Source organism: Durio zibethinus, chromosome 24, assembly GCF_047325235.1.
Source record: "Durio zibethinus cultivar Kanyao isolate XHJ-2024 chromosome 24, ASM4732523v1, whole genome shotgun sequence".
Taxonomy (NCBI): domain Eukaryota; kingdom Viridiplantae; phylum Streptophyta; class Magnoliopsida; order Malvales; family Malvaceae; genus Durio; species Durio zibethinus.
In genome coordinates, this window is record NC_143185.1 from 17,018,033 (window position 1) to 17,030,503 (window position 12,471).

Genomic DNA, 12,471 nt, shown 5'->3' on the forward strand with positions numbered 1-12,471 from the left:
AAATCAATCAGAATAATTTTAAGAGTTTTTAAGAGATAAAATCACTATAAATTGTAAAACTTATATTTTTTTAATGTTAATTTAAAAGTACTGGAAAGAAGTAGATATAATCTTAAAAATTGTCCATAAAAAATCAATATGATTTTCTAAATATGCAGATACAACAATTTAAAATTAAGAAAAAAGTTTAACTTTAAAATTAAAAAAAAAATTATGTACCTTTAATGAAAGCTCCGACACGTGTCAATTTCCAACAGCGAGTCTTCATGTCCTCCAAAACCACGAGAGTACGTATCTTTAATTTAAAAAAAAGGCTTGGTAATTGGTCCGAGACTCAATATTTGAAAAAATTTTCTCATCCCTTCAAACCAAATAAAATCTCCAAAACTGAAACTACTCTTTACTTCAGCTCAGAGCACACCAAAAAATGGAGAGAAGCACGCCCGTTCGAAAGCCTCACACCTCAACCGCCGATCTGCTGACGTGGACGGAGGCTCCCCCATCTGCCTTCTCCGCCTCCGCCCAGCGTTCCTCTGGTCGTTCCAACCAGGTCTATTTCGATAACAATTAGATACACACATTTGTAATTTTGCATGCTTGCTTCGATACACATTTTCTTTATCTGACGAATGGTGCAATGAAGAACAGCCGTCGGATAAAATCAGCAAAGTGCTGTTTGGAGGTCAGGTTACCGATGTCGAAGTTCAATCTCTCTTGAAAAAGTAAGATCTCTTTCTATTTTAAGTTTCGCATTCTTTTTAAGAAAAATTTAGGGGAAATTTTGCATCTTTAGCTGTAAATGCCGTTTCATTTTTAGATATAAGCTTGAACTGTTTTCTTTTTGGAGTTTGAAATTTGAGTTTTATTATTTTGTTGTAAAAATAAGACCTTGAATTTCATCCTTTTCTTTTTAGTTTAGAAATGTAGAACCAGATCTACTGTTACATTTTATTGGGTTTTGTTTTTGATCTCTATCAAGATATTAATTTTAGTTGAAATATTTAGTTGTTTTAGTGGTTTAAGTGTTAATCTAGCTCAAGGTCCTACATTTCTCTTTTGAGTTTTTTTTATTTGTTTATTCCTTAACCGACTTGCAATAGAAAGGAAGAAACTTTGTCTTTTTATATGAAAGCATATATTTAATCATGCTTTATGGAGTACTTACATTGATAACTTATGAGTTGTTCGGGTCTTTTTTTTTTGTTAGATTTGATGGTTAAGCTGTTTTTTATGTGCTTCATTTGAAAATGTTGTGTTTGAACTAAGATATTTTGAGTTAGACATTGTATGATAGATTGCGGTATAGACCATGACAAACATAACGTTGGGTAATATATTTAGTTGTTATCATAAATCTCAACTGTCAAGTCTAGTTGGCTAAAGCATAGCATTAGAGTTGATTGCACTCTTGTAGTTTCCTCATTTATGTATCTTCATTATTTCCGGATTCTTTTGTCTCCATCTGCTTCTTTTGTTTTTTATTTCTGGATTCATTGAATGTGCGAATTGTGCTGTCCAACTCAGCTCATTCTGGTTTAAGACTAATATTACATAACAAGTTAGATTTGGAACTGATGTGGAAATTCCTTGGGCTTTTAAGTTAACTAATTTAATTTCATGCGCTTGGATTGCATGCAATTTTATTTAACATGGAAAGAGTCCAGCTCAAACCAATATTTTGACTTTCAGTTATCTGGTCTCTTGTAATGCTTATTGGATCGTTGATTAACTATGGATTATTGATACATATACTCCCAGAAGTTGGACTCTGTTCTAAGAATTTCATGACTTTGCATGAGTCTGTTGTGTTAACCAAATCGTTCTTTCTCATTTGTACTCTGGCATGGAGTTATGTAATATAGTACATTCATCAAGGGCCAGTTTGGACATTTGTGGCTATTATTCATCTGAGTCCATCTGAAATTGTTGGCTATTATTCATCTGAGTCCATCTGAAATTGTTCACTATTGCTCTTTCAGGAAGCCTTGCTCAGGTTACAAAATGAAAGAGATGACTGGTAGCGGCATTTTTGCCGCCAATAGTACTAATGGTTCATCTGAACCTACTGCTACTAATCCTACTAATAAAACAGGATTGCGCATGTATCAGGTATCAATGATCTCCCTCGCAGAATGAGCATGATTGTTCACCAGTTGTCCTAGATGTAAATTTACCATTTTAAACTTTGGTGATATGATTTTCAGCAAGCAGTGAATCGAATTAGCCAAATATCATTCAGTGCTGATAGGGGTGTTTCTCCTAAGAAGCCTACCTCTCTTGCCGAGGAAGCGAAGCAGCGGGAGTTAAGCGGCACATTGCAAAGTGAGTCAGATGGAAAGAATAAAAAACAAATATCAAATGCAAAGTATAAGGAGATAAGTGGGCATGACATCTTTGCCCCTCCTTCTAAAATTAAGCCACATTCATTGGCTGCTGCACGCTCCACTGAATCAAGAGAAAGCAAAGATGTGGGAGAACCTGTGCCACGAAATGTGCACACATCTGTCAAAGTTTCAAATGTGAGTTTATCTTTTTTGTGTCTGATAATCCTTTCTCACTGTTTTAGCATTGGTAGAAAGTTAGAACTGTTTATTCAGTGGTAGTGCCTTTCCAATATGCAAGTTATTTTGGGGGGGTTTGGATGCGTGGTTGCTTTCCAATCAGTCTTTAACACAACATCCATTTTACTTTTAGGAGTAGTAACTTCATAGATTCACTACATTACAACTAAAACGAAAAGTGTTGATAAAGGCCAAATCTGTTAGTCCCCTCAGTCCCGCAATGACAGTAGAGGCTTCCATTATAAATAACACTGTAGCAATCCTTTATAAAACTGGTCAGATGCTTTTATGCTCATGTGAGATTGGGAACTAGCACATGTTTACATAAATTTAGGGTTAAACCTGAACTTTTTTGTCTAGCAAATAAAACTTTGTTTTTTCTGCATGCAAGAATTCCTTCAAACAAATTCCATTTTAGGCTTATCATGCCCGCATTCATCCACAACTTGATCATTCCAAGTGCTCCCTCTGTTCTTTAAGTTTTGCTGCATGCAGAACTATTTCTAGTTCTTCCTACTTCTCCATATCTTGAATTTGAAGTTTCACCAGTCATATAGCTGCTAACATTTGTTTATAGCCTGCTGGAGGTCAGACAAGTATCCTATTCACCGAAGAACCTGTTGTCAAGACGACAAAAAAGATACATAACCAAAAGTTTCAAGAGCTGACCGGTAATGATATCTTCAAGGGAGATGTTCCTCCAGGTCATGCAGAAAAACCACTGAGCAGAGCTAAATTGCGAGAAATGAGTGGCAACATCTTTTCTGATGGGAAGGTGGAACCTCGAGATTATCTGGGTGGTACACGCAAGCCCCCTGGTGGTGAGAGTAGCATTGCCTTGGTTTAAATTGATATTACGTTGACTGTGTACCAGTAGTGTCTTTTGCTGTACATCCCCGTTTGAGTGCAATGTTGTTACTGTAAAGTGCCCTTGATGCCGAATGACAATCAAATTTGGGCTTTGGAGTGGCGTATGTTGGTTGTAGCTTCTGTATACGTTGTTATAATGTAACATTTATATCGAAAACCTAGTGATAGGCTAATGTAGTTATTTTAACAATTTCCGGTGTTGTGTTTTTAGTGTTTGCTCTGGACGCCAGACCAAATTTGTTTGTTGCTGTGGAATAACAAAAGGTCCTTGGTGAGTTGGTCTCTGATATGTTCTTGAGCATACACCAAAGTATTTGATGTTAAAATTTAGCTTTCCTATGTCTTAATAGTTTGATGTATGTATCATGCATGCTTGTCATTGAGATCAAAGGATCAAATGCCATTGACAAATGCTAAAAGCTTGAACAAGACGACAAAGTGATATTTCCTATGATAACTGGCTTATGAAATCCGATTGGGTTCAAGACATAACTAGTTTCTAAGGATATTGCTAATCATTTTTTCATCCTTGCATCGGATATTGTCGCCTCGACTTCTGATGCTTTGTCTCCTCAAAATAAAACCAAAGACTCAAGTTCCAGTCGTGCGTAAAAATTGTTTACTTGATGAACACCCTGCTATTTTTTGTTATGGACCAAATAGGCTAGTACTTGTATCAGCTGCAGCATTTCAGTGACCCTGGCCTGCATTGCTTTGCAATCCTAATTTACTAAGTACTGCAAGCAGTAGTCGTCTTCATGATTGAAAAATGTCTGCAAAATACTTAAAAAGGAACACCCAACTCAACCACTTCATCTTGAAAGTTCTACATGGAAGCAGCGGAATACAAAAGCCACGCTTAGACAATAAAGACAGACAGAAATCCAAGACAACATATAGCTGAAAAGAAAACTAGAAATCCAAGCAAGAACTGAACATAGAAAACAGCTCAGACATCTCCAGCTCCAATCAACGCGAGAAGCATTCTCTCATGGTCTCCAGAAGTATCTCCAGCAACTGCTTTTTCCAGAGGGACACTGTTTCTTCGCTGATATGCCTCCTTAATTCGCACCATATCTACCTCTGCCCTAGTTGTGACGACTCTAGTAAGAGCCCTTTCATCTGTTCCTAACTTATTGATCGCTTGCCGTAGAACCGTCTCAAAATATTTCTCAGGGACAGTCAAGCACTTAATCACAGCTCTCAGCAATTTGAGAAATTCATCCTTGGGGTCAGCCTTCAAATCCTGCAAACCAGTATCTCATTATCAGTTTGAATTAGAACATACTCTTATTTAGCATATACTTATACTTTGCAAGTCTATTCTGCCAAATGCTATAGTGACATCAACCTGTCTAGACCACCAACTTTATAGTTAAAAAATGTTAACTCAAGTTACTGCTTTCGGTGTCTCATAACAAGAAGTATTATTTCAAGGGCCATCAGAATGATTTCTGGACAGGTAAATGATTGGCGCCCACTAAACTTTTATATTTGTTTTTCGTTCAAATTAATACTATAACTTTGACAGGCTGGACATATTCAAGAACTTATCCTTGAGCTCATATCAGAATTTATTAAAGAAAGTCTTCCTTCAAATTTTCCTTTACTTCCATATATCCTCTCATGTAGTTAAAATGGTAGGATGAACAACAAGTCTTCTCATGGTTGCACGAACACATATAAATGATACAAATTTAAATTTTCACTCAATTTCATAAGAAAACTGTTAAGCAGGGCCAAAATAAATACCTTGTTAATAGCATTCCCAAATGCAGAATTATAGTGATTGAGAGTTGCATTTAGTTGTGCCTTACTCCTTGTTGTTACAATCCTGATTACCTCCTCATCACTGTAATGCTTGTCTGAGATCTTATCACGAAGTATCTTAGCCTCAGACTTTGCCAATGTCATGTTCACCTCCTCTCCCTCATATCGGAATGCACTAACAAGTGGGACCAAAAGCTGCACAAGCAAGTAATATAAGCAAACACTTCATAAATCACATTTAGATTTGTGTTCAGTTTTTAATTAATTTTGGTTAGATCAATATGTTCAAGGGATGATTTAATCAATTAACATGTCAGAGATTTTGCAGTCTATTCAGGATTCAACTCAAGAAGGATAAAAGGGGGAAAATTTTCAAATTGCCCATGCCCAGGAAATTTAAGACTGAACCTTGCGATACTCTCCAGTAGTGTGGTGTGCTACATCTTCTTCAAGGGATTTCTTATAACGAGCATGATATGCCTTCCTCACATTGAATAGTTCATATGAAGACCTAGTGCAAGCTATTTCCATGAGAACCCAATTGCTTGATGTTAACCTCTTTGTAGCTTCATTCGCCAGAAATGCATCACGCTCTGCTGGGTCCAATGTAAATAGTAGCACAGCCCGCTGTTGGGTGTGGAAAGAAAAAAAAAATCCAAATTAAAAAGTAATAAACCTTCTGAATAATAGCAAAATTACTTTCCCCACTTTCCTTTCAAGAGAACTGCAAACACTGCATACCAAAGCCAAACATCAAGTCTTGAACGCAAAATAATCATACATTACTTATTCCATTAGATAACTTGGCAATGTAAATCGTTCTCGTCTGAACAAGATTAAGACAAAGATATGTCAAAATCTGACCTCGAAGTCACTTGACAGTTCCTTATCCAAAGACGTAAGGAGATCTTCTCCATAAGCTTCACCATAAGCTTTTCGAATTGAATTACGCTGTGCTGCATTCCTGTGAGCCAATATGTCTATAATCAATTTCTCATTCGTACCCCAGCCTGCAAAAGATTATCAAAAACAGCTCATTGTCATAGCCTGTCCTTTGAGCGCACAGAAGCAAAAATTTAACAGGACATATCTGTTTTTTGTGTAATACAATACTTATAACCAAAATAGCACAAATTGAAATATTATTTCATTACCCCTTCAAATACTTAATGAGAAAAGAAAATGGTTCTGCAATTTAAGCATACAAATGCCAGATGATTAAAATAAAATCTAATGCTATGTTTGGTAGTAAGGGAGAGCTGAAAGAATGGAAAGGTCAATTGATCTACAAACTATAAAGGCAAAATCTGATGTGCCTAGACATATATATAATCAAAGTTCTGAATACCCTTTTAGTCTCACTTCAAATTAAACAAAAAAAATCTCCCAAAATATTAGGTTCTACAATCCCCCCTCCCTGCTTTCACCCCCAAAATAACAATCCAAAATATCAAAATCATTTAAAATGCAGATCAGATGGTGATCCAACACTGAAAGATCAAAACAACAGTGATCAGATCAAGCATCCATGATCAGTCAAAGTAACCATTTCCAAATGAACCTGATCACCATCATTTCTCACTTAGCTGATGACAAATCCCAAAATTTTCTTTTAAAAAAAAAATTTTACTATCATATGACTGACTTCCAAAGATCATAATAAAAATGACCGATAACAAAACATGAAACCACCTAGGAACAAAGCAGATCAACCAAAATACATAAAGCCCATGATCCACTTCAATGTGCATGATCAAACATAAACTCAACAACAACAAATCAAAGTAAAAATAAAAATAAAAGATTGATCAATGACTCGATTTAGAAATGATAGAAGTAATGAAAGACCTTCAAAAGCTTTACGAAGTTGCTCAGCATCCTCAGAAGGAGCTGGAACATGAGCTGGCACTTTAAGGGTTGCCATTCTCACTCTGTCTGTTTTGTTTGTGGAGAATAGAAAACGAAAGAAGAGATTGCAGAGATAGCAGTGATAAGGAAAAGGGTGTACAGCCTTAACCCTTTCTTTATAGTGCAAGAAAAGTAATTAAATTTCATTTTTGTAGTTAAAACTTAAATGTTAAAAGTATTTTATGGTAATTAGGCATTCACATGAAAATTTCCGCCGAAAGTTTTGCAGCGCATTCTCTGGCAATAATTAAGTAGGGACAACAACAAGATATTTTCCTTACCTCTGATGATAATGTAAGACACGTGTTGCAGGTAATTGAGTTTTTAAGCCAACTGTTCCGCATTTCCAAGCGTTTCATTTTCAAATGGGAAAACAATGGATTGATTTGATTCCTTTTTCGGACGGTTTTGATGGGACAGATAGCGCCCAGGGATTGATCCATGTCTGATAATTTGTATGAATAATTTTAATGCGAGTATTTGAATGATACGATTTAATATAATAAAAAACGAATAATTAGATATGATTAACTTATTTATTTAAATAAATAGATATTATTTAAATTAATATTTAAACCCAAAAATTTATTTAAATATTAATGCTTTATTTAAATGATAAATATGATTATTAATTTATTTAAAAAATAATATTAAAATAATTTTTATAATTTGTTTTTTATATATACTTGCATGAATAATATAGTATTTTAAATTTGTTATCATTATTTGACATGTATAGGACATAAATAATATCGTAACTTAATTATATTGACATAATTAAAATATAAAATATAATTATATTAAATTCATGTATAATTTTTTTATATAATTTTATATCATATTATCATGTCATATTTAAAATTATTAAATTTACTCTTTAATAAGTCATCAAATGATTAAGGTCATGCCACATGTTACTATTCGAAAGAGGAAAATTGGTCGTATATTAAATATATATTTAACTTTTAAATTTTAAAGGTTTTGTTATTTAATACTTAAAAATTTTTTCCATCAAATGGATACATAAACTTTTAAATCATTATTATGTTAGTACTTCGGATTAATGTTGTTAGTTAATTTTATTAACCTAACATAAATATTGAATAAGATATTAATATGTGTCAAAAAAGTTTAGTTAGCATTATATCATCATTGTCATGTCAATATAAAAAATAAAAATTCTAAAAATTTTTAAAAAATTTTAATTTTTTTTAAATTATAAAAAAGTTAAAAAATTTCAAATAAATTCAACAAAATTTTAAGAAATTCTTTAAAATTTTTTAAAATTCAAAAAATTCTAAAATAATTTTTAAAAAATTTTATAAATTTAAAAAAAAATAAAAATTTTTAAAAATTATAAAATAATTAAAAAAATAAAAAATTCTGAAAATTTTTTAAAATTCTAACATTTTTTCAAATATTCTAAAATAGTTTCTAAAAATTTTAGAAAATTCAAAAAAATTATGAAAAAATTCTCAAAATTCTAAAAACTTTTAAAACCTTTCAAAAAAAAATTTTTATTTTAAAAATTTTTTAAAAATTCTGAAAATTTTTAAACAAATTTTAAAAGATTTTAAAAATTTTTTAAAATTTTTTAAGATTTTTTTATGCTAACATAATAATAACGGTGTGACATTAATTGAATTTTTTTAGCACGTGTCAACATCTTTTAGATGTTGATGTCATGTCAATAAAATAAAATTAATTAATGATAAAAAAAAATTTTAGATATCTATGTGACAAATCAAAAGCATTTGTTTTAATGATAAATACACTTTCTTTTCTACTTAAAGAATCAAATTTTCATTTTCATTTTTCTTAAAACTGTACTTAAATAAAAAAAATAGAAAAAGAAATAACTAGTGGCTCTCCATTGTAATGACTAGATTGTTCACTCAAATTATGAAAACACTATTAATTAGTTTGTTGAAACTCCAAAAACTTTATGCTTCAAATTTTTTTCGGATTTGTGGGAGCTTTGAATCAGATCTGAATAATCAAAGTTTTAGGAACTTGTTAAAATGAAAATAAATTAATGGTAAATGAGAGATAACTTCTGAATATAGAACAATGTATAGTAGGTAATATAAATTCACATTTGCGATTCTCATACCAAACAGAAGTCTACAAAAAGAAAAAGATTTTGTATACAGTTGAATTGCTGTCTTATAGTATGAACTAAATTGGAATTGGTAGAATTAATATTGCAATGTTTTCAACCACAAGGGTGGTCGTTTCTTGCATGACACCTTGTGACCGAAAGAAAAAGAGGAAAAAAAGATGCAGAAAAGAACAAGAAAAAATTAATGGAGAGATAGCAACTTGAACTACTTAACCCGTTTCAAAGCCCTTTTTTTATAATCTAATCTTCTTCCTTGTTGACGTGTGGCCTGTCCCACTGCTAGAGCCAAAGCCAATTGTTTGGGAGAACTCTGAACTATACCTATTGAAGTCGGATGATATATCATTTTCAGCAATACAATAGTGAAAATGCATCTACTCCATTTTCATTTCCTTTTAATATCTGAACCAACTTTCTTTTTTAAACATAATACTACTGGAGATCAGCTAGTTGCTACAAACCAAGCAAATGAATATGCAGAAGAAAAAGAGTCGTGTTGTTGCTGATAAAGCATGGAATCTCTTGCGTTTAGCATTGTTATGGGCAAGAAAGGTTGGTGTGTTGAAGAGAGGGCTAAAGGTCAAGGGCCTTGGAAATAAAGCTCACAGTGACCAAATCCATTATCTGGAACGTCAGCTCTCGTTTGATAGGACTCCTGACTTCCATGTCAAGAAGGATCATCATACAGGCTCCATGCAGTTTCTTTTCCCTTGCGTAGGCGCAAACACACTCGAATTCGATTATGATATTGGCGATGATGAAGCTGGTGGATTTTATGGCAATTACAGCGGAAGGGAAATTTACTTAGAAGAAGAAAAAGAAGAAGAAGGAGAAGAATATGAATGCAATGGCTATGAAAAGAAGAGTCAATTAGAAGACGAAGGGATTGATTCCAGGGCGGAGAAATTCATAGCTGAGTTCTATGCTCAAATAAGATTTCGGAATTGACTAAGATAAACTTGAAGAGGCTACAATTGTATGATATATATATATATATATATATATATATATATCTAGTTTCTCAGGGAGTGGCAGAGTATCTTGGCAATCATGAATTGTTGTTTACAATAAGTGTTCCCCCCTTAATTTGATTGAGCTTCGTTAATAAAGTAGCATTGAGAATTAATGTTTATTGATATTATATATATATATATATATATATATTTATATCCTCCATAGAAATGTCAATTAATTGAGCTTTTCATATAGCAATAAGATGGAATTAACTATGATGTAAATTGGAAGGTTGAAGGGAAAATTTCAAGGCATATGCTATAATTACCAAGTACTATTTCCTTGAATTGAGTTCCTAAATCCTAAACTAAAAGCAGCGTGGGTTTAAACTTGAACTATGTTACTCCTTGGAGTAAATACAAAGTACAGAAATGCACTTTTATTACTACCAATACTGTTTTACCACAAGAAAGAAGCAATCAACACAAAATGAAATGCAGACTTCAGACTAGAACATCACTTCACATTTTGCACAAATTTAATGGTATAATTGGGCTCAAAAACAACATTCAAATTGCAATTATTCAGTGATTTCAACAACCCTAACTTTTGGCTTCTGTAGGGCTTCTTTCCCGAGAGTGAGAATAAGCACTCCATTCTCCATAGAACCCTGAATCTGATCAGTCCTTGCATTATCAGGCAACTTGAACCTGCTCATTAAATTACCAGTCTCAGTGTTTATCTGAAGCATTCTGTCATCATCAATTAAAACTATGATTTCATCCCTGGCGACCCCTGGAAGGTAAGCATTGAACACATGTGGTCTTTGGGTTTCTCTTAAGTTGAATTGAGTCCCAAGGAGTAGGAAAACTTCACTGGAGAAACCAGGGAAAGGGGTGGAAAGGAATGAAGGGAAAGTGAAAGGGAAAGCATCAGTGAAAGGGTTCCAAAGATCAAAGTTGTTAAATGGATCCCATAAGTCTAGGGGAAAAGGACTGTGACTGTGCCTTGATGGCCACTGATTGGGACAATTGACATGTTTCTTGTAGGTTAATTGGCAGAATGGGGCTGAAGGAGAGCGAAGGGAGCTCTTGAGTGCCTTGTTGGCCACTGATTGGTGTTTCTGGTGGGTTAATCTGTAGAATGGGACTGAAGCAGAGTAAAAGGAGCTATTGATTTTGGGGAGAAACAGAGTAAAGAGTGAAGTTATACGAGAGATCTGGCACTTTTCTAGAATGCATGTGAGCTTTGCAGCTGGAAGTGAAAGTTAAGCCCACTTTAAAACACTATTTTTCAAAGCATTCAGTTAACCAATCTCTTTCAATCCATCTCCTAAATGTTTAAAATTCTCGTGTCTTTCTTCCATCATAGTCCTGGAAGCGAGACGAGAAAAAGGAAGCATTGAAAGATTCGACTCCACAAACATGTTTAAAATTCTCGTATTCTCGTGACAAAAAAAGGAAAGATTCGACTCCACTGGGGATCGAACCCAGAATCTCTGGTTCCGTAGACCAGCGCCTTATCCATTGGGCCATGGAGTCATATTGGGAAAGAGTATCCATAATAAATATAGAGATTGAACGAAGGTGGGGTATCCACTTCACACCCTTCCTCACTTCTCCATTTTTTTATTTTTCATTTCTATATTTGTTTTTATTTTTTTTTAATTAGATAAATTTTATGAATAAAAGTTAATGGAGGGAAGATGGTGAAATAATCAATATATAAATGGTTTTAATTTACATCAATCCAAAATAGGTACTATTTCTCTTTAAATTAAGATCTTATCAATTTTTTTTAAAATAAGGTAAATTAGAGATGGATTTAAGGTATTTCGTTTTGTTTTAGGTGTTCATATAGCATCTCCTTCTATTTGTTTTTTCTTTTCATTATCTTTATTTTTTTTAAAGCTTTTGCTTTTTTGTTTTATTTTTTTTACTTTTATTTTTTTATTAAATAAATTTTATAATAAAAAATCAATTAAGATAAAAATGATAAAATAATTCATACTCAATGGATTATGATTCGTATTTGTACATTTTTTTAAAAAAATCGAGCTTTGATTATAGCAAAAGTTTTAGTATTACACCTGAATCTTGGTTTATATAAAAACATATATTTTATTATTTATTTAATTCTATATTTATATATGTATTTTATTTTAAAATATTATTTAATATTTTAATTTAATAAATTTACGTATCATTTCATTTAGATATGGCGATGGTCGAAGCAAGGAGGGTTATTTTTATACTCTAACTTGATTTGATCTTATATTGTATAAAA

The 12,471-nt window shown here is 32.8% G+C and overlaps 3 protein-coding genes, 1 non-coding gene and 1 pseudogene across 6 annotated transcripts; 2 read left to right on the forward strand and 3 right to left on the reverse strand.

The window, feature by feature from the left end:
* The first annotated feature begins 326 nt into the window (after nucleotides 1-326).
* Nucleotides 327-3,714, forward strand: LOC111316963 (uncharacterized). 2 transcript variants are annotated; one of them, XM_089753312.1, is made up of 5 exons: nucleotides 327-550; nucleotides 649-722; nucleotides 1,980-2,109; nucleotides 2,205-2,519; nucleotides 3,154-3,621. In XM_089753312.1, exons 1-5 carry the CDS (start codon nucleotides 428-430, stop codon nucleotides 3,406-3,408), a joined length of 897 nt encoding a protein of 298 aa, XP_089609438.1. In that variant the 5' UTR covers nucleotides 327-427; the 3' UTR covers nucleotides 3,409-3,621. The 2 variants fall into 2 exon arrangements, with proteins under 2 accessions (XP_089609438.1, XP_089609437.1); XM_089753311.1 differs by having other exon boundaries at nucleotides 328-550; nucleotides 3,139-3,714.
* Nucleotides 3,715-4,215: 501 nt separating this feature from the next.
* Nucleotides 4,216-7,193, reverse strand: LOC111316962 (annexin Gh1-like). The gene is made up of 5 exons (XM_022919228.2): nucleotides 7,050-7,193; nucleotides 6,066-6,211; nucleotides 5,610-5,828; nucleotides 5,184-5,396; nucleotides 4,216-4,677 (listed from the first exon to the last, which is right to left on the reverse strand). Exons 1-5 carry the CDS (start codon nucleotides 7,123-7,125, stop codon nucleotides 4,381-4,383), a joined length of 951 nt encoding a protein of 316 aa, XP_022774963.2. The 5' UTR covers nucleotides 7,126-7,193; the 3' UTR covers nucleotides 4,216-4,380.
* Nucleotides 7,194-9,191: 1,998 nt separating this feature from the next.
* LOC149511993 (18.5 kDa class I heat shock protein-like) lies at nucleotides 9,192-11,570 on the reverse strand (annotated as a pseudogene). Its single transcript, XR_016333224.1, has one exon. The product of XR_016333224.1 is annotated as an 18.5 kDa class I heat shock protein-like (transcript).
* LOC111316409 (uncharacterized) lies at nucleotides 9,700-10,363 on the forward strand. Its single transcript, XM_022918370.2, has one exon. It carries the CDS (start codon nucleotides 9,700-9,702, stop codon nucleotides 10,177-10,179), a length of 480 nt encoding a protein of 159 aa, XP_022774105.2. The 3' UTR covers nucleotides 10,180-10,363.
* Nucleotides 11,571-11,653: 83 nt separating the features above from the next.
* On the reverse strand, nucleotides 11,654-11,726 carry TRNAR-ACG (transfer RNA arginine (anticodon ACG)). The gene has a single exon. It is a non-coding gene; the product is annotated as a tRNA-Arg (tRNA).
* Nucleotides 11,727-12,471: the final 745 nt, after the last annotated feature.